This window comes from Larus michahellis, chromosome 2 (genome assembly GCF_964199755.1).
Source record: "Larus michahellis chromosome 2, bLarMic1.1, whole genome shotgun sequence".
Taxonomy (NCBI): Eukaryota; Metazoa; Chordata; class Aves; order Charadriiformes; family Laridae; genus Larus; species Larus michahellis.
The window spans coordinates 12496737-12519547 of NC_133897.1; the positions used below are offsets into that span (position 1 = coordinate 12496737).

General features: G+C 43.9%; 1 protein-coding gene across 9 annotated transcripts in view; it reads right to left on the reverse strand.

Annotated features, from left to right (window-relative positions):
• Positions 1-14781: 14781 nt before the first annotated feature.
• LARP4B (La ribonucleoprotein 4B) overlaps positions 14782-22811 on the reverse strand; it is a 56694-nt gene continuing 48664 nt past the window's right edge. For 8 of the 9 annotated variants that reach the window (XM_074574180.1, XM_074574176.1, XM_074574178.1 and 5 more), the window contains 3 exons: positions 19998-20122; positions 19215-19326; positions 16553-18671 (listed from right to left, as the gene is read on the reverse strand). In XM_074574180.1, the coding sequence (XP_074430281.1) occupies positions 18390-18671; positions 19215-19326; positions 19998-20122 (519 nt within the window). In that variant the 3' untranslated portion in view covers positions 16553-18389. Of the gene's footprint in view, positions 16484-16552; positions 18672-19214; positions 19327-19997; positions 20123-22811 lie in introns of those variants that run through there. The other variant, XM_074574172.1, reaches the window with a different exon arrangement.

The window sequence follows — 22811 nt, forward strand, 5'->3', positions numbered from 1 at the left end:
CTCCCAGTCCCGCTGCTTCCTTGAGATTAAAACCCTGACAAAGCTTTGTGCCAAAATATTTACACTAGGGAAGTGCCTGCTGTTTAACACGTTGAACCTCATTTAATTCACACTTGTTCTTAATCCCTGCCTCCGAGCACCACCTCGTCGGGCTGAGTCAGGCCTGTCACCCTGATTGCTCTCTTCCAAAAACACAGTGGGGAGGGCGGCTGTGCCGGGGGAGCCCTCTCAGTGCCGGCGTTCGCTTTTGTGTGCTTCCATATTTGACATCTCCCTGCTCACCGAAGGTGCAAGGGAAAAGCCCCGCTGCTATAATTTCGGCAGCTTGTGTAAAACAGGGGAGCTGTCACCTGCACGTTCAGCTGCCAAAAGGAGCTGAGAGCTCCAGGACACCCCAGGTGCAGACATCAACAGGAGAAGACGCGAAAGGCAGATAAAGGACTGGCTCAGTCTGACCAACAGGGTTGAGTGATGTGCCCGCAGGGTGATGCTGAGGACAGGGTAAGCCAGCGCATGGGGCTGGAAATCAATTGCCCATGGGGCTGGAAATCACCCCAAGGTGACCGATGCCAAGCAAGCCTGATGAGGACTAATGTGGCTGAGCCCCCAAACAGACCAGGGGCTTGTGGGAGGACAGGCAGCACTCCCCGAGCCACACAGCAGTGTTGCACCGGCCTTCATTCCCACCAGGTTGCAGTTTTGAAGCTCTCTTTTCTTCCATACCCCACTATTTTTCCTCCTGCCTTCCTCTCCTGCCGCTTTGCCTTTCACCTGGGCCAGTGAGGTGAGACCCTGACCCATCCTGTCCAGCCCAGGGGCCTGGCTGCCACCCATGGCTCCCTCGGAGCTGCCATGGTCACCAAGAACATCCCGAAAATGCTGTGTCCCCCATGTCTTTTCCCACCCTCTCCCTTTTCCTTCTCTGTGCACATCTTGCAGTCACAGAGGAAGCAATTAGGAGGAGTGACCAGAACCAAGCCTTCCCTCCGTCTTTGTTGCTGACAAAACAAGAGCTTCAAGCCACATCCTCCCTTTGAAAAACCAACTTGTGATTATGCACATTTTGCCTAACTACTCAATTTCAATTTCAAAATGCTTATTCTTGTTTTTGATCTATTTCTCTTGTGTATCCTGATCAGGATGTTTTGAAACTCGGGCATGAATTTTCCCATGTGTCCCCCTCTCGACTCCAAGCCCTGCAAGGTGCCAAAGCTGCTCAGTGTCACACAGTGAGAAGTTCAGGTTTAAATTTCTGCTTCTCTCGATCTGTTCATTTGTTCAATTAGTTCCTCACATCCTCCTACAGACGGGACTTCTGCCTCCACGGGGCATGGGCAGTGCAAGGTGCCGGGGAAGCCCTCCAGGGGAGCCACTGCCATTTTGAGGTGCCTTCAGCCCTGCCAAAACCAGGCTCCATGGGGGTCTGCAGGTGAGGGGATGCAGGAGAGGACACAGCAGTGCAGCTTCAGCCAAGATGCAGGGAGTTGTCCATGATGTTGTTACTGGAGAAAAGACAACAGGACAAACCCTGCTGTTTAGTCAGGGCTCTGCTGAGGTCTTTCCTCCAACATTGAAATTGGGGTTTGATGCTCATTTTCTCTTCTTTTTCTTCTGCTCCCTACTGTTCTCAGGGACTTACAATCCAACATACGCTCTGTGGGAAGAAACTACAAAATACGGGAACTTCTCATGGCAGCTGCTTCTGCAGGCTGGTACAGGAAGACACTTCAGGGAAGTTAGTGATGCCTTCAAATACCAGCCCCCGCGAGCCATGCTGTAAGCACAGTACATGCTCACCGCTCCTTCTTCCAGCTAGTTGTGGGAAGCCCCAGCCTTCTCTTATAGTATCTGGTTCTGAAAATAGTCACAATTCCACAGCAAAATGCCGAGACCTGAACTTGCCTGAAAACACGGCACAGGTAAGGTACTGGGGGTTCTCTGAAGGTTGTGACACATTAGGAAAAACTGGAAGATGACATGGAAAAGCCATCTTGTACAAGCAAGCTTGGATGAAAAAGCTGAGGAAAAGCACTTCTGAGGTTCATCTTGGCCCATCAGAGGCTGAAGCTTACCTTTACTTCAGTTACTGCTCTGATGCAGGAGGGCGTTACATGCTCTTTGTGAATAAACGGGATAGCATAATAGAAAAGAAGCTTTCTGGCATAACTTTCTTCCCTTTATGGAAACAGGTCTCAGGATGGTTGGACAACTCTCAGGTCACATAAAGAGTAATACACATACACATGCATGTATGCTCCTTGTCCTCCTGGGTTTTATTTTCTGCTGTGTTCTCTTTCGCTTCTCATGTTTGTGTTTGCAGAAACCACCCTACAATTGCTGTGTGTAAACAACTCACCTGTGGAAGCGTTGCCTCTCCAGATAAGCCTTTCTGTCCCAAGCTGAAGATGCCAGATGCCCCCAAGCCCCATGTCATACCCTCTGCTGCTGCACCCCATGGTGAGGTGTTTAAGTGTGCTGCCAGTTAGAGCTGCAGAGCGGGGACCGCACTGCCACGGCCCCTCTTTCCACATGCTGAGAGCACCGGGCGGCCAGTACAGCAGGGACCTGACGTGGCCCATGGAGGTGGCCACCTTCCACCTCCTCTGGTACCGTCCTTGGTCAGGCCCTGCCTGGGACCTCCTCCTCCCTGCCCCAGCTCTGCAGCAAAGATGCTCCCTTCATCCAGCACGGTTTATGCCAACCTGTGCCAGATGTGTTGAATTAAACCTGCTCCACAGTTTGTTGCCGCTGGTGCCGACTTGGGATGAGGCCAAATCTCTGCTTCCCAGCTTGGCACCCAGAGGAGCTGCCTGCCGCGGGTGCCCTGCTCTCTGAAACTTCAGCAGCGGGGCCCAATGACGGCTTCACGGCTCCTCTGTGTCCCCTGCCCTGCAAAAACACCCCATTCCCCACAGCCTGGTCCCCGGTGACTCAGATGCTTCAGAGGCAGTGCAGAGCATCAGCTGGCGCAGAGCAGCACTGACAGACTCGCCGGGGAGAGGAACAGCCGAGGCACAGCCAGAGGCTCCCGACGTGAGACGGCGTTTATTTTTAGAGTGCCATAGCGCTGAGGATATGGCATGAGCCGCTTCCCTCTCGTCACTCTGACGCCATCACCCGCCGCCCACGCACCCGCTAAGTGGGTTATCACAGCCCATCAGGCTCCCAGGGAGAGGGGGAGAAAGCAGAAAGGTCACTTCTCTCCCCGTGCCAATAAACAGCAGAATACATTCAGCGCTGCGGTATTTATTAATGGACTTTGGTTTAAAGTCCTGAAGGTGTCTTGCGCAAGACGTCATCTCTCCTGCCCGCTCAGAGCTCCGGGACCAGCTATAAGTCACCGTCTTCCGAAATCCATGACAAATCCCAGAGCTACAGCACTTACGGAGGGCTTTCCTCTGTCTCAGCTGATAAGCTACTTTCTGTATCCTTGATTTTTCCCTGACCTGTCACTATCCTTTCCTCTCTGCTAGACATCGCTAAAATCACTGTGATCCCAGCTACCATCCCTCTTCTCAGCTGCCTTCTGTCACTTCAGTTTTCCCACCTGACATCAAAATTCACACTTGTCTGAGATGCTTGCGTGTCCTTTGTGCTGCGGTATTTAAAGGGACTCCCAACTGATGTTGTTATCCTCATCTAACACAGGCGAGCGGTGCAAACTCCCCATCCTCCATGCCAGCAAGAGACGAGCAACACGCGCAACACAGCAGACACCACCCCAGCCCTTCGCGCCTCAGGGTCATGCTTTCCCCTCCTTTCCTATTTTTGCTTCCGTTGTAGTCAATTTACCAATCCACAGACCTCGCTCCTCCCCAGTTGCCGTCCCGCACGTCCTCCCAGCGCAGAGCTCCTCACTGGGAAGTTTCAGCCCGTTCTGTTGCACTTTTCTTGCACATTTTCCTTCCTCCAACTCGTTTTTTAAAATTTCTGGCACCAACAAGGCTCTCGCTGAAGTACCACCTCTCTGCTGCTCGTCTGCCTCACCATGTGCTGGGGAGCGTGCGGGGCAGGGGGTGTTTCTGCAGAGATTTGCAGACTGAAGGCCGGAAGGAACCAGCGTGGTCTAGAGCAGCTGCATAAGAAATGCCGTTGACAACCAGGCAGCAGATCCCGCAGCGAGTCCTTCACCACTCAGTGCACTATCCCTAACCAGTGACGACCCAGCCTTCCCACATTTATTTTTTTTTTTATAATGGCATTAATTAAAATATTTTTTTTTGTACTATGAAAGTATGTAAGTTTGCAGGGAGAGGGCAGCTAAGGTTTGGAAACCTTAATGACTAGATTTGGGAAGATCGTAAAGTCTCAGAGCAGCGGTTTATTCAGGTACGTGTACCCACAGACCTAGCATTTTAAGCTTGCACAGTTTAACTAGAAAAGATTCCATCCCATAAAACATGTTGAAGTTCCTAAATGTTTTGTTCCAGCGAATAATGATACCCGTCTCCTCAGGGAGAGCTACAACGGCCAGGAGCTGGTGCTGTGCTGAAGCGAATCCCTTGCACAGACCCAAAGCAGAGTAACAGGAACCTCGTGCCAGCCCAAGCACTGTTGGGAGAAGCCCTACCAACACCCCTTCCAGCAGGAACGGATGCCACCTCGCCATCCAGCCCATGGCTCACAAGCCCTTCATGCCCCATGCCTCAGGTCACCCCAGAGAGCTCTGGGCAGCTGCGCACCCACGAGCACAGCCCCAGCTTTGCTCCCCGCCACTAAAAAGCTGCCATTTCAGCTCAGCCAACCTGGAAACACGATCACCCTTCCTTAGCCTCAGGAGGCTGGAGAACCTAAAAAACCTTAACCTAGATGGAAGTCTGCCATGCTCCTTTCCTAGCCAAGGGGGACACGACAACACAGGGGTGTTTGCTCAATCCTAGCTCTGCTAGATGTCCTACATGTCTCCATTTTAATCCTGCCTTCCAGTAACACTGCCAGACACAGGGAAGACTGAAGTCTCCTCACCCTACAGCCATAACCTGCAGACTCCCATTTGGCTCCGGCAATAAACTACCTCTTACTAGCTCAAGTCAGATCCCCCAGCAAGTCTCCCTGAAAGCCTAATTATAGCCCAGACCACCAAAAAATAACATCAGCCTGCAGAGGTCTGGAAATTCCCTCTTTAGTGCCAGAAAAATATCCAAAGCTGAAGCCCAGCAGCACGGGTCTAACCTCTGCTCCAGAGCCTGAGGTGGGGCTGGGGTTGGCGGGGATTTAATCAGCCAGTCGTCTCCCTACATAAAGGGCAAGAGACGCGAATAGATGCAAACTCATTAAAAACGTGCATGAAAGTATTGCTTTTCTTTGTATTTGTAAAAACAGTCTTTTAGTCAAAGAATTGATGCTTTCTTCCTAATAAATAAATAAATAAATAAATCACTAAATCTTCCCCAGTACAGGCTGAGTCTCTTTAACAAGAGACAGTGTGATACATGCTGTTCCGTTAGATATCCACACACGAGAACGTGCTGCAGGCATCGCTGTGAAGAGCGTCACAAAACAACTTTTTGCATCACTAACAACAAAGGGCTTCGGCACCTCTCTGGGTAGAAGCTGACATCTCGTGGATAGTTCACTTGGGCCTCCCACAGAAAAGGACGTGGAGAAGCAACAGGTAGAGCTCTACACTGGAAGCCAGTGGGAGAAGGCTGGTGTGCCAGGCCGCTACACAATTTATGTCCAAGAATATCTGTGTAATTGGACAATGTCTCCAATACCGTAAAATATAGAAAGGATCCTACAAACCTTTATCTGCAGATTTCTTGCTTAGTAAAAAACACATTGTCCACGGTCAAAGAGAACTGACACTGATAATTTAGTATTTAGCGCCACATTTTTAGTAATTTTAAGAATCAATACTCTGAATAGCATGGCAATTTGCTAGCTCTAGCAAATCCCTTTCTTTTTTTTTTTAAGGGTGGACTTAAGTAAAAGCAGAGCGGTTGAGAGACACTTAGTTGATTTAGCGACATTGGTGGCTATTTCTTTTGAAAGACGCTCTCCTAAAAGGATACTCTTTTCTCTCCAGACCTCTGGGCTTAGACTCACGGTGACCACCAGGGAACAGGCAACGCGCAGTAATGGACCCCATGTGTGCTCTTTGTCTCCATCAAAGATGAGCTTATCTGAGTTAGCTCAGCCCTCTTTCACACAGTCCTAGACCAGTGCTGAGAGCAAGAAACAGCAGATGCATCCAGATGATTTCCTCTAAACAGAGCAGCTGAGCCACATCCAAATGACTAAGTTCAGATAAATTGAGTCATCAGATGCCCACTTAAGACAAATTAGTTTAGAATGGCCACGCTGCATTTGTCAATGGTTTAACGCACTAGAAGTGTATTTGTAAGACAGGGCTAATTTCCTAGTCCTTGAAGAAGAACACTTTGAGAAAGCAACTGCTCCATCTAGCAAAGTTTTCTCAGATGCAGTCGAAAAGGCATTCAGAGCATTGGTATACTACAATACACCTTTGGCCAAGAGTCACTCTTAAGGTTGAAGAGATATGGTCTTTGGTTTTTATAACACGTACAGCTGAAATAAGTGCCAAAACACTGAAGACATCATAAATCATGTAGTACAAGTTCTCTGCTGCTTCACTTTGACCAGGTTAAATAACAGCTCAGATGCAAATCAGCACTGCTACTACATTATTTTTTATGAACTGGATTTTAAAATTCCCACAGGGAATGATCCTCTTACTTCAGTGTCAGCAAAGCATCTTACCTGAGCCAGTTCTGTCTGGGAGAGACATTAGAAAAGCACCCTTTTTTGTGCCAGCAGGGACAGGCTGGTGGGGCAGCAGGTCAGCACGACTGGCCGGTATGTCCAACCTCCCCCCATCCCTGGCCATGGGCACTGCTGCTGCTGGCACACAGGGGTGTGCCGTGTATTGAAACCCTCCTCACAGCACGAGGAGCAAAAAGCCTTATTCTTCAGGACTGTAATTTTCCTCGGTTTTTCCCTGTCTGTCCTTTCCTTTGCCCCTGCTCATGCCTGGTTCAGGCTCCTTCCCTGTGTCCCAGAGGAGCGGGAAGAAGAGCCAGGGTGGCTGTCACAGTGGAGGGGGCCGGGAGCAGGGTAAAGACAGAACAACACTGGACTAGATTGCTTGGGAAGGTAGTTTCCATCGTAGAAACAAAAGAAACATAATAAATAATCTGTCTGACGTGGAGGGAAGAAAAGCAAGGCGATAGACTCATTTCCTGAAGGCCCTTCTAGACTTTTTTTCCCTGTTACACTGAGATGGCAATCCATACTTTCAAAAATTTACTGTCTCATAATAGCAGCCACTGGGTACAAGAAAAAACCCAGACAAGCACTCATCAACTCGCAGAAGCGGTGATCGGGGTTATGAGCAGCCACTGTGACTCACTTGAGACTTTGTCAAGTGTTACAAAGCCTCTTAAAAGAAGCGGACTTCAGACATTCTCTAAGCCTCCAGTTATGCAAAGGCAGAAGATAATTAGAATTATTCTCCTTGGTGTGGAACAGTGCTGGAAAGTAGACTGCAGCTAGAGTATTGGGTCCAGTTTTGGGCCCCCGATAAAAGAAAAACATCAGGAAACTGGAGGCAAACTGGAACCAGTTCAGAAGAGATCTCCAAGGTGGTTGGGGCTGGAGCGCTCGCCTTGGGCGGAGAGGCTGAGGGAGGTGGGCCTGGTGAGCCTGGAGATGGGATGGCTTTGGGGAAACTTACCTGCAGCCTCCCCATACCTGTGCAGAGCCATCAAGGGAACAGAACTGGGCTCTGTACAGCAGGGCAGAGGGAGGATGAGGGAACAGGCACAAGAATTTAAGGAAAAACTCCTTCCTCATAAGGACAGTCAAACATTGGAACACATTGCCCAAAGTGATTGTGAGGTCTCCATCCTTGGAGGTTTTCAAGGCCCAACTGGATAATGCCCTGAGAAACCTGCTCTGGTTCTCCTTTGAGGAATATGTTGGACCAAAGACCTCGTGAGATCCCTCCAGACCAGAATTACTCTGTGTTTCTATAGTTTTCACTGAATCCGCATCTAGGAAAAGATTTAATAGCAAACCCAAAAACACGCTGTGAGTTGGAGCCGCTTCCAAACAAAGACTACCAACTAACTGTCATTCAGGCCATTAAAAACATTCTATCTATTTTTATAATAATAGAGAATTGTATCACTTGGCCGTTTTTGTGTATGAAATTGAGTTCGCAGATCAAGACATCCAGCCACAGGTGTCTATACAAGCTGTGTATACGCGTGTCCTCATATTTCAGTGGAGCCTGAAGAGCTCCTCAAGCTGATCAAGATGCAGGGTCAAAATTCAGCTGATCGAGATGCAGAGGAACAGCTCTCTGGGCTCCATCACCTATTGATCCAATCTCCACGGACTAAGCAGACAATTCAATCTGCAAGCTGAGTCCAAACCACTGCCTAATAGTTTATAACTTAATTTCTGCATATTATATACACATTCTTTGCTCTTTTATGCTGCATTAGCAGACAACAGCCTAACACAATCTCCCATTTAACTGCTTACACGGCAATTCTAGTGTCATTTGCTTGGGAGTTTTTACCAAGCTCAGTCTGACTTGGAAGCTGTGGGTGAGGGATGGGAAGACATTGTAAGAAGCAGAGGAGACCAACAAAACTTGTTATACATCTCAATGGAGAAGTGTCTTGTGGTCATGGTGCTCATGTCTCCATAGAGCATGAGAAGTCCCCACAGTCACCTGTCTAAGCCTATCCTCCTCTCTCTGTTGCAAAGCACATCATTTCCCCTGCACTCTGCTTTGTTTCTGTTCACTAGACAGTACATTTTATTTATGTTTAAACCACCAGTTCTTACAGAAATGGAATCAAGCCAGAAAACATTTAGATGTCCCTAGAACCACTGCCAAACACCTGAAGGTGGTTTTGGAGCACACCATTTAGTTGCTGAATCACCAGGATTTCCCACGGCCCAAGGACCCACAGAAAAATATGTCCTGACTCAGGATGCGCTCAGAGAACTTGGAAGGCACATGGAGATCCCCATCTGCGTACAGGCATCACATCACACTAGCAAGACTCTATGACTGCTCGCTATCTATTTGCTAGTGACAGCAGCAGGTCCCCTGCGCTGCCATAAACCACCAGCACCTTGTGTCAGCCCCTGGCCCTTCCTACACAGGGCATTGCTTTATGTTACCTTTGCTCCTGAAAGGGCAATAATGGCAAACGTTGGAAAATGGTCAATTGTCAGAATTTGGACTAGTTACCCAAGTAACTCGGCTTCCATTTCTGACATGCAAGCTGAACAGGTAGAAGGAAATTTTGGGGAAATATTATTGGAAAGTGTTACTATTTCCTATAGAAAATTAAGTTCTTATTTAAATGTAGTCATTCAACTTAGATGCTTTAAAACAGGCTATTTAATAATATGTTCTTTAGAAGATTTTACCTTTATCATACACTTGTTGGTGTCTTTGAAACACAGTTAATAAAATGCATCAAATATGAACTGTTATTTCACAACATGGCAGGAAAAAAACCCTACAACTCATGTTAAAAACTATCTGCTGATAAGCCAGAGCAAAGGAGCCAAACTCCATCTCTGAAGGGCTCTGCACAAAGAACCAACAGTGGCTCTCACTGGGGATTAGATTGATCAATGGACAATATGATCTGAATTTTTCTATCAATAACTAAGTCAGAGTAAGACCATTTCCCTTCCCACCTAGCAGCTGGGTCACAAAATTCCAGGCTGGTTGAGGTTGGGAGGCACCTCTGGACATCATCCAGCCTGAACCCCTGCTCAAAGCAGGGGCAGGCAGAGCAGGTGGATCAGGGCTGTGACTGGTGAGAATTTGAGTATTTCCATGGATGGAGACCCTACAACCTCTCTAGACAACCTGCACCAGCATTTGATCACCCTTAGAGCAAAAAAGAGGTTCTGCCTGAAGAGTATATCCTGTTTCAGTTTGTGCATGCTGTCTCTTGTCCTGTCACTGGGTACCACTGGGAAGAGTCTGTCTCCATCGTCTTTACTCCCCCCAACAGGTATTTGTACACATGGGTAAGATCTCCCTGAGCTGCCTCCAGGTTGAACAGTCCCAACTCTTGCAGACTCTCCTTCTATGACAGATGCTCCGAATCCCTTAATCATCTTCACAGCCCTTCACTGGACTCACTCCAGTATGTCCATGACATTTTTTGTACTGGGGAGCCCAACGCTGGACCCAGCACCCCAGGTGTGGCCTCACCAGTGCTGAGCAGAGGGGAACGATCACCTCCCTCGACCTGCTGGCAACGCTTCTCCTAGTGCTGCCCAGGATGCTGTTGGCCTTCTGCACTGTACAGGCACACTGCTGGCTCATGTCCAACGCGTCATCCACCTGGACCCCCCCCAGGCCCCTTTCTGCAAAGCTGCTTTCCAGCTGGGCACTCCCTGGGTGGATGGGGTTATTCCTCACCAGGTGCAGGACTTCGCATATCCCTTTGTTGAACTTTCTAAGATTTCTGCTGGCCCATTTCTCCAGCCTGTCAAGATCACCAAAAGTCTACAACATTCAGGTCAACAAAATGAATCTTTGCTGTGTCGTGGCCAGCAATACAATAGATAAACACCAGCAGTGTCTCCTACACCGTCTCCTACAGTTGAAGAACAACCTTCAATAGAAACTACAGCTTGAAGTTACAGGAAAAAGGGCTACAACACCTGGTTTCAGACAATTCTACATCATTTGATGTAGAAACAAAGCAGAGGCTTTTCACACCAAAACAGTGCTAAAGTCTGCTGCGTCCTGGGATGTCAGAACCTCTGAAACAGCAGCACCTGCTACAACTGAACAGTGAAACACATGGTGCACTGTCTGCGTGATGCGCTAAGCCCAGCTCTGCTGCACTTCCCTGCCTTCCCATTCTGGAACCACTTGTGGTACCTATATCCCTTTTTCCATGTCAGAACTAAAAACCAGTTCCAGAAAGCATCTCCTGTTTTGGGTTTTTTGTTTTTTTGTTTTTTGTTTGTTTTTTTTTAATTTATTTTTTATTTTAGATTTTATTTTCAAGCTCAATGTACATTAAACCTTGCATCTAACTTCCATGTATCCAACCCAGTACGGCTGCCTTCAGATTTTCTGGTCTAGGATGAAAGCACGCATCAGCACGCAGGACGGCAGCCAGCACGGCTGAGCTTAGGTCTCCATGGGAAGAGCTAATTCAAATGAAAAGTAAAATACAAAGGTTTATCTGAAACAGGATTTGCTACCAAGGAAGCATTTGATTGCCAGTCCAAGCAATCAAATCCCCTAGAGAAAATCCCTCTAGTAAATCAGTCACTTCAGGGTCTACTGTCTGAATCAACAGGTCTCTCCAGCACTTATTTGCCATAGCTTCGAGGCAGGCATCTTTCCCCAGTGCCAACATGAGTCACAGTAGAGAAGATGGAGCAAGCATTTGCCAGTATGTAGGAAGGACATAGATTCCAGCAAACATAGAAATGAAGACCTTAGTATCAGACAGACGGCATAAACCCAGCAATAGCTATAAATATTCAAAGATAGAGCATACATTTTTGAATGTATTGTTTACATTATAGTTTGGGAACGTGGAGCCTAAGAATTAAGACATATCAAGATAATCCTCCTGTGAGTACCAAATTTGCTTTAACAAGCGGGACAAAAAAATAAAACTCCAGCAAACTGAAATGTTTCAAAATGCTGAGCCTATTTAATTCTGAAAACAGGTGTAAATCTCAGGAGCAGGGATCGACAACTGCCATATTCTGCAAGCGATGCAGCTCTCAGGAGTGACTGCCCTGAATCACTAGAAAGGAGAAGGAGAATATACCAGGAGAGGGAAAAATCTTACAAATCCTATTTCTGTAGGGAAACAAGATAGACATCACATTCCTCCTTGAGGAGTAAGAGACTGCACAGGCAAGGCCAGCCACAGACACTGTGGATCCCAGAGAAGTGCCATTTAGGAAACAGGCCTTTTCCCCTGGAGAAACTATTTAACTGCCCATCTCCAAGCCTCTGTTCCGCCCACACAGCGCGTCTGGCTGCCCTCCCGTCCCAGCAAGGCCTGCAGCTCTCTCCCACACTGCTCCGCTCTGCTGCATGCTGACATCCTAAGCCCACGCTAAATATGTTGAAGGCAGAGACAAAAAAGCAAAGGTTTCTCACGTGTGCTACAGCTCATGACCTGTAGTTCCTGGAAAACGCTCCCAGCCTTGGAGATGAGAGAGTCAGGTAGGTTAGACCTGCTGAACCTCACTTGTTCTGCCTGGGCTGGCATCTCAAGCTGCACAGAGAACATACATACAACTTTGGCTCCATTTTTGGAAGACATTAGAGACATTTCATTAGGTATCAATAATTCCATCCATGTAGATTTCATAGATGTTTCCAGTTTCGGTGTGTTTTACAACTCTAAATTCATCCATTTATCCCTCCTTCCTCAGAGCATCCTTAGCCATGGTGGATTTACTGCTCTGCAGACACCGCCTGCCTACAGTAAATGGGATGTAAAGCTATCAGGCTGCAGGATGGTTTCCCCACCGTATGTGTGTAACACAAGCACACAAAGCAATTTGCTCTTCAAACTGATGAGAATTTACAAGAGATTAGGAAGTGATTTTTATCTTAGACTCCCTTCCCCCAGCACTGACACGTTTTGCCCTCCATTTGGCAGAACAGTGAACTGCTCCCAAACCAGCTGTGACAAGACGATGCACAAGGACTTCTGATAGTCTATCACCATGAGACAGATGTAAGGTTCAGCTCATCTACACCTCATACATAAGAACAACCAAAAAGACTAAAGTAAAACCCAGACCCTTTCTCCTCCCTTCTTCTTGTTGCGAAAATAAGGGTCAAACATGACCAAGCTTGATGGGTTGAGCCATGTTCACCCGAGCACGCAAGGCTACAATCAAAGCCAAGACCTTCTACCTTCCATTCATCATAAGCTAACTGTACAAATACTCAAGTTTGCTCCGGCACCAGGACCATAACCACCCCAGTCCCCTCTGGGCACTAACAGTGTATTCCCGTCCCTTCCTCCATTCTGCTGACAACACAACAGCTTCTGACCTATTCCCAAACCCCCTTTGTCAGTTACTTTTCAGACAGGCCAGCGTGGTGATGTGAGGGAGCCGATGGACACGGCACAGCTGCTGCAGACCAGCCTCTTCACAGCATTTTTGTGCTTATTTGGTATAACAGTTTAGTAACAGTATTCCATGCACCATGCCAGCAAATTTCTACTTGATCAATTTAAGTTGAATATTGAATTATATGAAGGATGTATATCCATGCTGGGAGTGGATGTTGCAAGTAACTCATCTACTGTAACCGGATGGCAGCAGGGCTCTATACTGCTACACAGCTTATTCTCTCAAGTGCAGAGATGAAGTAGGTAATGTTACTTCCACCTATAATCCAGAAAGATTTGAAATTCAATCAATTCCCTTAAGCAGTCGCACTCACAAAAGCCCAGCCATGACAATCAACAGAATAGGTTTTAACTTCCAGTGGTTTGTGAAGTAAAAGCATGTTAGAAAACTTAAAACTTCATAAAAATTATTTTTCTAAAGAAGCCTTAGTATCCAAATGCAATGAGTCACAGTTTATGTGACGGTTAAATAATCTCTGGATACTCAATTGTACGTAACTTTCCATATTCTCCGTTTCTCCTCACACCCAAGAGGAAACAAAAATCTGTTCAACATGAACATTGGTGCAGCCACCATCAAACATCACTTTGTATTGGGGAAAACAAGCACAAAGGGGACGCTGATCAATTCTGTTGCGTGAACAAATTCCCGATTTCTGCTAGGATTACGACAAGATTGCTGACAAATTTCCATCCATTTTTACATGTTAAGTAATAGAAAACAGAGTTCCAAGGGCAGAACAGGATACCCCATGCTGAAGTGAAAATTGGTTGTCTTCAACTACTTGTAGTCCACGTCATCACCAAAGCCTAGCGTTCAACTGACTTTTCCAAGATGAAGAAACTTGCAGTGCCCAGTGTACGCTGGTATTCCTGGGTTGCCCTACCCTGTTGAGCAGATGGCAGTGGGGAAGTGAAGCAACGAGCAGCCTAACCTGGCCAGCACCTTACGGAAGATCCAGCCTGAAGAATACTACTGCCATACTTCCCAAGGTGCTGATAAAACACAGTAATGGTTAAGACTTCCACGCTTATGTCCATTGTTAAATTTGGCCAGATAGAGCTGAATGAGAGACAAACCTAAAAAAAAAAAAAAGAAAAAAAAAGAAAGAAAAAGGGTTTCAAGTATTTCCAAAATAGATCTTTTACTTAGAGGGAGGATATCCCAGAAGCTCTTCTCTCCTAGAGGCACAACCAGGATAACCTCTAAAACCAGCCAAAGCCAAAAATAATCCCAGGACATCTCCAGATTGAAGAGCCATGCAACCAAAGCACTAACCCAAATGTTAAAATTCATATATAAACCAAGCCAACACCTTATCTAATAATTTGAGGAAACCACTAATGAAAATCATCTCTAGTAAACAAAACATCACATCAGCTGTTTTTGTTTTAAAAAAAAAAAAAGTTAAGCATAGTTACCTAACAGAGACAGATATTGCTGCCTTCAGAGTTACGCTATCAGTGTTCTTGCTGCTGCTACATAGCCTTAGGTGATGGTTACAACAGCTGTGCCGAACAGTAAAGCAAGCAAAGATTACTTTTTTTCCCCCCAAATTAGAAATCTACAGTTTCCAAAAATGGGAGCAAAAGACAAAAGATAATGAAAAATACTGCTGAAGAAAGGTTTAATTAAAAAAATCAGGAATTCAACAGTGCCTAAATCTTTATTTTTCATAACCTACATATTTTTTTTTCAAATTAGACAGTTTTACATTTTATGACACAAAAGGAAACTTAAATTACTGATAGTTTACATGTAAGCTTGATTCCAGTCTTAATGGAAGAAGAACAAAAACAAAAACCCTCAAGAAGGCTCCCATATTACACTTGTATTTCATGAATTGGCAGCTGTTAGGTCTCCTTAGAAATCTTCGATTGTCTGCTGCTCTTAGTGTAATAGGTTACAAAGCACAAAGATCCCTAGCGGTAGGTAGCTGAAGGAGATACAGAGATAGGTATGCACCATTACACTCAGCTGTTGCTCGTGATACACCGCACCACGCTCAAACACGGGCCTTTCTCTGCCAACTGCTGAAGACTCTGAAGGATACTGCAGCAACGTAAAAAAATTCGCCACTGTTCAGAGATTTCTAAGTGGCAAATGACAGTGTCACGGTGGGGAACTGATCTGAAAACCACATTAAGTTTTAAAAGCAACCTTTGTTTTCTTTAAATTCCTGCAAGAAGAGTCTCAGATCCCGTTTTGACTTGTTTTCAAAATGCGAAGCATCACCACACAGTCCTACAAGGTAAAATGCCAATTTTAATTATTGTATCCCTGAACCTTTAACTCAGCTACTGCTTTTGGGAGGTTTTTCATTTTAAAAGCCACATTTGAATCTCTCTCTGTATCGTAGCAACAGTCTGCATGCAACTTCACAACTCTACTCCGAAAACTCCATTTTGTCACCAAGTGGGAAAAAAAAAAAGCAAATCTCAAAGTAAAATGCAGTAAGGATAAGTTGTATATTACACAGCTATTTGGTGTGTCACTTTTTTTTCCTTTTTTTAGAAAAAAAAAAGCTATAAAAACCATATCAAAGGAAGGTTTTAAACTTTGTATGCAACAGACTGTTGCTGGGTAAGCAGTAATTACAGTGTATTGACCTAGCACAAATGGCAGCAGAATACATTAGGACAGCACAAGACATCCCCGCTGGTCTCAAGAGATCACCTTCCGTACCAGTTGAGCACTGTGTCCACACAGGCGCTGTAAGGAACCACCTGGGATGGTTCTGCAGGCGGTCAGCCTTTCACTTGCAGCAGACAGAGACAAAACGCATCATACAGCTGGCCTAAACCATACACAACTCTAGCTACCGTGTTCACTGCCACCGGGGAAAGGAGAAGCCTATTAAAAATCCAATGACAGAACCAGCTGAGCGGTTTGGGGGATGTTGTCAGAGTCCTATCTCCTCCCACAGCATTCACAAAGTGCGCTTTTTAAACAAGAAAAATCAACAGATTCCAGCGTGCCCTATTTTGACCAATTCTGCAGCACACAACAGGCTGGATTTAAAAGGTCAACTAGTTACCAACTGATGCTTGTAACAGGAAATTTATCAGGAGTCAACTTCTCTAGTTACTTTACAGTTCTATGAATCATACACTAAGGAAAGCACTGATATTCTTGAAAGCAGACAAGTAAGCTTCAGTGGATATTTTTGTAGCAGTCTAATCTTTTTTCCAATTAAATTTGATTTTATTAATGACTTAAAATTACAGTTTGACTGCTGGAATTCACTATTTACATCGCAGAACACTTTTGAATTGGTTAAATCGCTTGTTTTTAGAGGGACTTAGGAAAACATTTGAGGGCTTTCAAATAAGACTTTCGTTCCATTTCCCTTTTGCAGTGAAGAGGCAGAGTCAGTTCAGCACACCAGAATAAAATAAGAAAAAGAAAAAACAACAAATTAAAGTAATATTCAAACCACAACATTTAGTTTATCTACATCCAGCTCAACAGCAACATTTATAATATCAATAATTTTTTATCAGATTTTTTCTTTAGGGTACCTTTTTATATGTTCTGATTATTTACAACTGTACAAGCAAAGCACACACTTCCAAGTGCACATATTTAATACAGTATTGACTATTTGCATTTACATGTTTTTCAACAATCTGAAAAAGATCAACTGTTTAAGATCTTTAAGGTATATTACAAAAACTGCTGCTAGTTCCTGTACTACAGTATGTTTACCCAGTAAGACCAGTGACAATAGATACATACTGTAACTGAGTAACTCTGTATTTCCACTCATGCTAACCCTCCACGGGGTCAGACCTCATTAACTCTAAGCTGTCTTGTACAAAAGTTAAGGCAAAGTCATTTTCAAGTTTAAATAAAATTCAAGTCTTTAAATATCGGATGGAAATAATTCTTTAAAAAAATCAGTTGTTTAAATAAACATTTTTGTGGAATAAACTGTACTGTCATAGTCAGCAGGAATGAGTTTTGTCTGAACTTCCTGCAGTTTAAACACTTAAAGAAAAACTTTAGGCATTTTAAAACAAAAATAATTTATATTCAACTTTATTAGAAACTTGCTAATTTAGTGCATCCTTGTCCTTCAGAAAGCGCATCACTTCTAAAGTAAATAAGTGTGAGAAACCTCATCCCAGAGGTAAATATCAGGGATCTCTTCCTCCACCACACAAAACAAACACCATTATCTCACGTCTTGAAAAATTGAAATCCAAATGCCAATGCTTGTAGTTACAGGAAGACGTCAACACAAGGCTGACTAAGATATGAACTCTTTCAAAGAGCACTTGGGGCAGAGTTTAAAAAAAAAAAGTCTACACAGAGCACAGGGGTAACCAGAACATACAGCGCTGACTCAGTTAACTCCCTTACAAGCACAGGGAAGCTAAGGTTATCACAAGAAGGCTACGGTGCTTTCTCCTGATAACATCCACTAACAGGCTTCACCACCATAGAAGCTCACAGACTTAATTCTTTTCTATTCACAATGTGCTTTGTATTTGCAAATTATAACATCACTTTTTATTCTGGAGTGAGAAGATGGTTACTTGCTTGCAGTAAGTCAAAAAAAAAAAAGAAACATTTTAGAAAGACTGCTATGGTGCTCCGTAGGATTCATTTTGTGTGTGCAAAACATCAAAAAAAGATTAAGTTTTTAAAAATGCTAGAAACAACTACTCATTTAACCTAAAAGTGCAAGTTCATTTGCTGACACTTAGTACAGCAGCCCAATAAAAAAAAAATCTTGAAGGTCACATACTAATTTGTAAAATATATCTACTTCCTTGCACTCTACACACTAGCTGCCGTTATCAGTCTTTTGGACACTTTAGATATGTACTTGCAGACCAGTTTATTAAAAATATTGCATCAGCACATTTCTGCTTAACAGTTTAGAAAAAACTCACTATACAGAGCTTGCACTCACACAGCCACAGAGAGGCTTAATAAAAAGTTGATTTTTTTTTTAAAGACAAATATTTTACATCTTGAAAAAAAAATAATCACACTAAGCTTCACCTCCAATTAAGCACCAACCTAAATGTAAGGTTTAGAACAACTATCCAGAAATATCCAGAAAAACAGAATGTGTGTTCAAGAGGGGGAAAAGTATTTCACAGAAAAATAACTTGCAGGCATTGTTATATGCCCAGTATCACTGCAAGCTCCTAACCAGCAACTCATTCTCAGGTATCTTAGTGGGAACATGGGTTTAATTTGTGGGAAGCAGACCTCTTTTCAAATCCCTCCCAGGTGTTATTTCACTGAGGAGATTTTGGAGGGGTACTCTGTTCTTTATTTAAACGTTTGCCAACGGCTGGAGGGGACGATCTGCGTCCTGACTGTCTCCTCTGGTCTTTGGGTTGTCCAGGATGTGACTTTGCAGGAGGAGGTTCTCTGTTTTTCTCTATTGTTTCTGTGGGCTTTCTTTCCTCTTTCCCACATGCTACAGTGTTTGGCTTCTGTTCTTTCTGGGGTTGCAATGTAGGAGGATCCTTAGTTGTTCTCTGGCAAATTTCTGCATAACTAGGTTTTCGCAGTTCCTGTGAAATCAAAAGCAAACAAGACGGCAGAGTTAAACAAAGCATCCTAAGAAAAAAATCATTTACTTTTATGAATAAAAAAGGTAAAGTCTTTGTCCCAAAAGACTGCTGCACTAAAACATACAGATGAGGGCTTGAGTATGAAGTTTACAGAAGCTCTACAGACAATAAGATTCACAACAAGGTAAAATGCAAAACAGCATGCCAGAAAAATGGGGTGCTCTGATAAGGCAAAATACTTCCAATTCAAGCAAACTCTAAAACAGTTTAAAGAAAACTAATAACTCTGGTTTAAATATCAATAGAAGTATTAATGCTTCTACCTCAAGGATGGTACCAAGAAGAGAATTCCAATACAGAGCTATTATTCGCCAAGTTATCTTTAACACTTTTGCACTGTTAACTGCATAATTGTATCATGCAAGTAATCATGAGGCTACCAACAGGCAAATTTGAGGATGATTAAACAACACTGGAAGCAATATTCTGCTAAATGCATCAAACTGGATCATTAAGAGAAAGTGAAGTAATAAGGTCACTTACTATGGCAGCCCCATTGACTTGTACCGATTTACATGCAGTGCTGAGTGTGGAAGAAGAAAGCCTTTCTGTACTCTGTGTCTCTTTCTGCTGTTTATCCACGACCTTGGAGTCCCTGTAAGGATTCAGCAGGAAGCAAAGCTCAAGAAAAGTCAAACTTCAGGACAGATGAATGATCTAATAATGGGCCTAAAACTTTGAGTATGACTATAAGAATTTATAGCTATAATTTGCCTGGCTCATTATGACTAGCATTGTGTTTAAAAATGCTATCAAATATTAAAGAAAAAAAAAGATATTCCTTTGTAACTTGACACTACCTGTAATTTGTGACACTGACAGCATTTGGTTATTCAGTTATCTTACTCCTGTTACTCAAACACACCTCCATTCAATTTGCAGGTTCCAAATGAAGCCTTACTGAAAACATTCGTTATTGTATGGACAACGGTACTGCCCACACCATCGAGGGTTTACTCTCTATGCTTCAAAGCTATCTAAACACAAGACAGTAAGGTATTCATTAAACCTTTAAATACCCGCAGAGGCTAAACCACAACACTAAACTTCTGTCTGCTGAATGACTTTTATAACTGAATCACTGTTATGATATTGTTCAGAAATTAAGCTTTATTGCCTTTACTACAAGTACAATATCAAACAAAACATTATTTCTTTCATTAAGATTTTAATAGCTATTTACAGTGTTCCACCTAGCCTTCAATGAGAGAAAATGTAAATGTGATTCAGAGCAGAATAACCATAGCCATGTAATTAAGTGCTTACTCAGAAGACTGGGATGGCGAAGGAGACCTTTCAAACGTCCTGGGCAATGTAGAAGAAACCGGCAACAACGGCTCTCGAGGAATTCCTGATGGAGTAGTGTTTGTACTTGCATCCACATTAATGTTCTGAAGGAGGAAAAGAGGCACAGAAGGGCAATAATAATATACAATTAACATGGTTTTCCTGAAAATTAACACAATCAAGGAACAGTTTACAAGTTGATTTATAAGGGTAAATTAGCTCTGGGAACATACAGAAGCATCCTATATAAGTATTGTAACAAGTTTTTTCCTTTACAATTATTTAGAAACACAGACAAATAAGACACACACTGTGGCTATTTCCCAGAAAGTTGGGAGTTTAGTTCCCTTTGGGACACATCTGGATGACAAAATCACTTCTTTCAACCTGGGAATTTTGCACCTGCTGGTGACAAAGTAGGCTTTGTGCCTGTTCACATAACCACAGTTTGCCTATTAAGACAAAAGTCTCATATAGTTTTGCACTAAGAACTGTCTTCAAAGCTCTAACTCTGCACCATCCCAACAGCTGGTGCTAAAAAGCCCTAAGCTTAAAAAAATAAAATGAAGTTTTTGCTAACTAGGACATGACTATCATTTAAAAGTCTGTTTCTTATGCTTTAGTGTGATTTGCTACCAAGAAAGAAAAGAGGCTTTTTCCATAACCCTCATAAGATTCTGTTAGTGCCAAGTGATACTGTGCTTCCAGGTAATGGCCAAATAGGTTCAAAACGCACACATGAATTTAAACTGTCACAAAATAAAAAAAAAGAGAAAGACGACTTTGTATCTTGAAAGAGGTATTTCTGACATTTATAATAATTTTGTTTGCTTTAAAAAGTGCTATGTTCTTTGTATTCCTTCTGACCTGTCTGACTCCAGAACCAGAAGAGATTCTGGTGAGCAGAAGGGAGAGCAATGGGAGAATACAGCACAGAAGGAACAAGACAGACACCCCTTTCCCCCAGCCCAGCCACCATTCAAAGGTCATAGAACATGAGACTCCTGTGGTCACTGTTAGAAAGGAAAATGGTATTTCATGACACTGTTTTAAATCAGGCAGCATAGATTATCGCAGTAGATCTACGCCTAGTTTTACTCCAAGTAACAGCAAAACCATAAAAGGTGGATACTTAGAAAGACAAGAACAGCTTTGATAGTTTTACTCACTATAATAGTGCGTGCAAAGGCTTGAAATTGCAAGTTGCTGAGCATTCTGGCCCAAGTGCATCAAAACTTGTAGGTACACAGTTAAGTGTGAATAGCTTCAAGTCAAGCAGACATGTGAGCGCTGTTCTGAGGCCAAAACACTCAGCCCCGATCTGACAGAAAATGTGGGATGATTAACACCTGCCATTCCCCAGACTTGGCACTGCCAAGGCCCCACCTCAAGTACTGTGTGCAGTTTTGGGCCCCTCACCACAAAAAAAAACACTGAGGTGCTGGCGCAGGTCCAGAGAAGGGCAGTGGAGCTGGTGAGGGGTCTGGAGAACAAGTCTTATGAGGAGCAGCTGAGGGAGCTGTGGGAATTCAGACTGGAGAAGGAGGCTGAGGGGAGACCTTATCACTCTCTACAACTACCTGAAAGGAGGTTGCAGAGAGGTGGGGATCAGTCTCTTCTCCCAAGGAACAGGCATTAGGACAAGAGGAAACAGCCTCAAGTTGCACCAGGGGAGGTTTATATCGGGTATTAGGAAAAATTTTGACACTGAAAGGGTTGTTAAGCATTGGAACAGGCTGCCCAGGGAAGTGGTTGAGGCACCATCCCTGGAGGTATTTAAAAGACGGGTAGGCATAGTGCTTAGAGATATGATGTAGTGATGGTTTTTGTCAGAGTTAGGTTGATGGATGGACTCAATGATCTGAAAGGTCCCTTCCAACCTAGGCAATTCTGTGATTCTATCTAGAAGAGCTCCACAAAGCAAAGAGCATAATGATGCTTGATAACAACTGTTGGGAATTACACAACCTAAGTTCACTCAGCTTCTGTACTCTGGACTTGCCCATCTATAAAACAAGAGCAGGACTGTGTAACTCTACTTCAACACTTCATAACTCTACATCAGGTGACATGGAAAAATGTTGAGATCAAGGTGAAAAGCAGCCTGTATACATTGGCAAGATTCTAACGTTAAACACATTTGTAATAGAACACAAGCGCTCTTTGGAGCGGTTGCTGTTATCTTATTCCTTATTAACACTAACGAGGAAAGACAGCACAATCCCTTTCTTCCACACAATGGTACAGACTAACTCATGCAAGCTGTAGAAAAATTGGGAAATCAAAGGAAGCTTTTAATGTGACAGTGCACTGCACTGTCATAAAACCTTAGTGCCTGACTGATATTCAGACTGCATCTACAGGGAACAAGTGTAAATTCTTTACAATAAGTACAGTGCAAAGCAAGTACTAGATTTGTAATGGGAGGAGCAACAGGTTTTCAGCTGCAGTATCAATAGCAAGTGCTGGAATTATATTTAAAACCTGAAATACGATAGTCAAAAAACCACTTCAGAAATAATTGAGGTAAAATACTTTAAAAATAGATAGACCTTGGCCAAGAACAGACTACAGTCTGGAGTACTGGCTGACAGTAAGTTAAACACTGCTATTACCATGGTACTGTCCTGCACATTCCCCCTAAATGCAACCCTGGAGTGCAGTGGTCCCTATTACCACTTGCAGGAGACCCAATAAATGGCCTGTCTGAGCAATCACTGCTTCGGGTGCAGGCTGCCCTGCCGCTTTCTCTTTCCTTTGCCAACAAATACCCTCCCTACCCACCCCTGATAC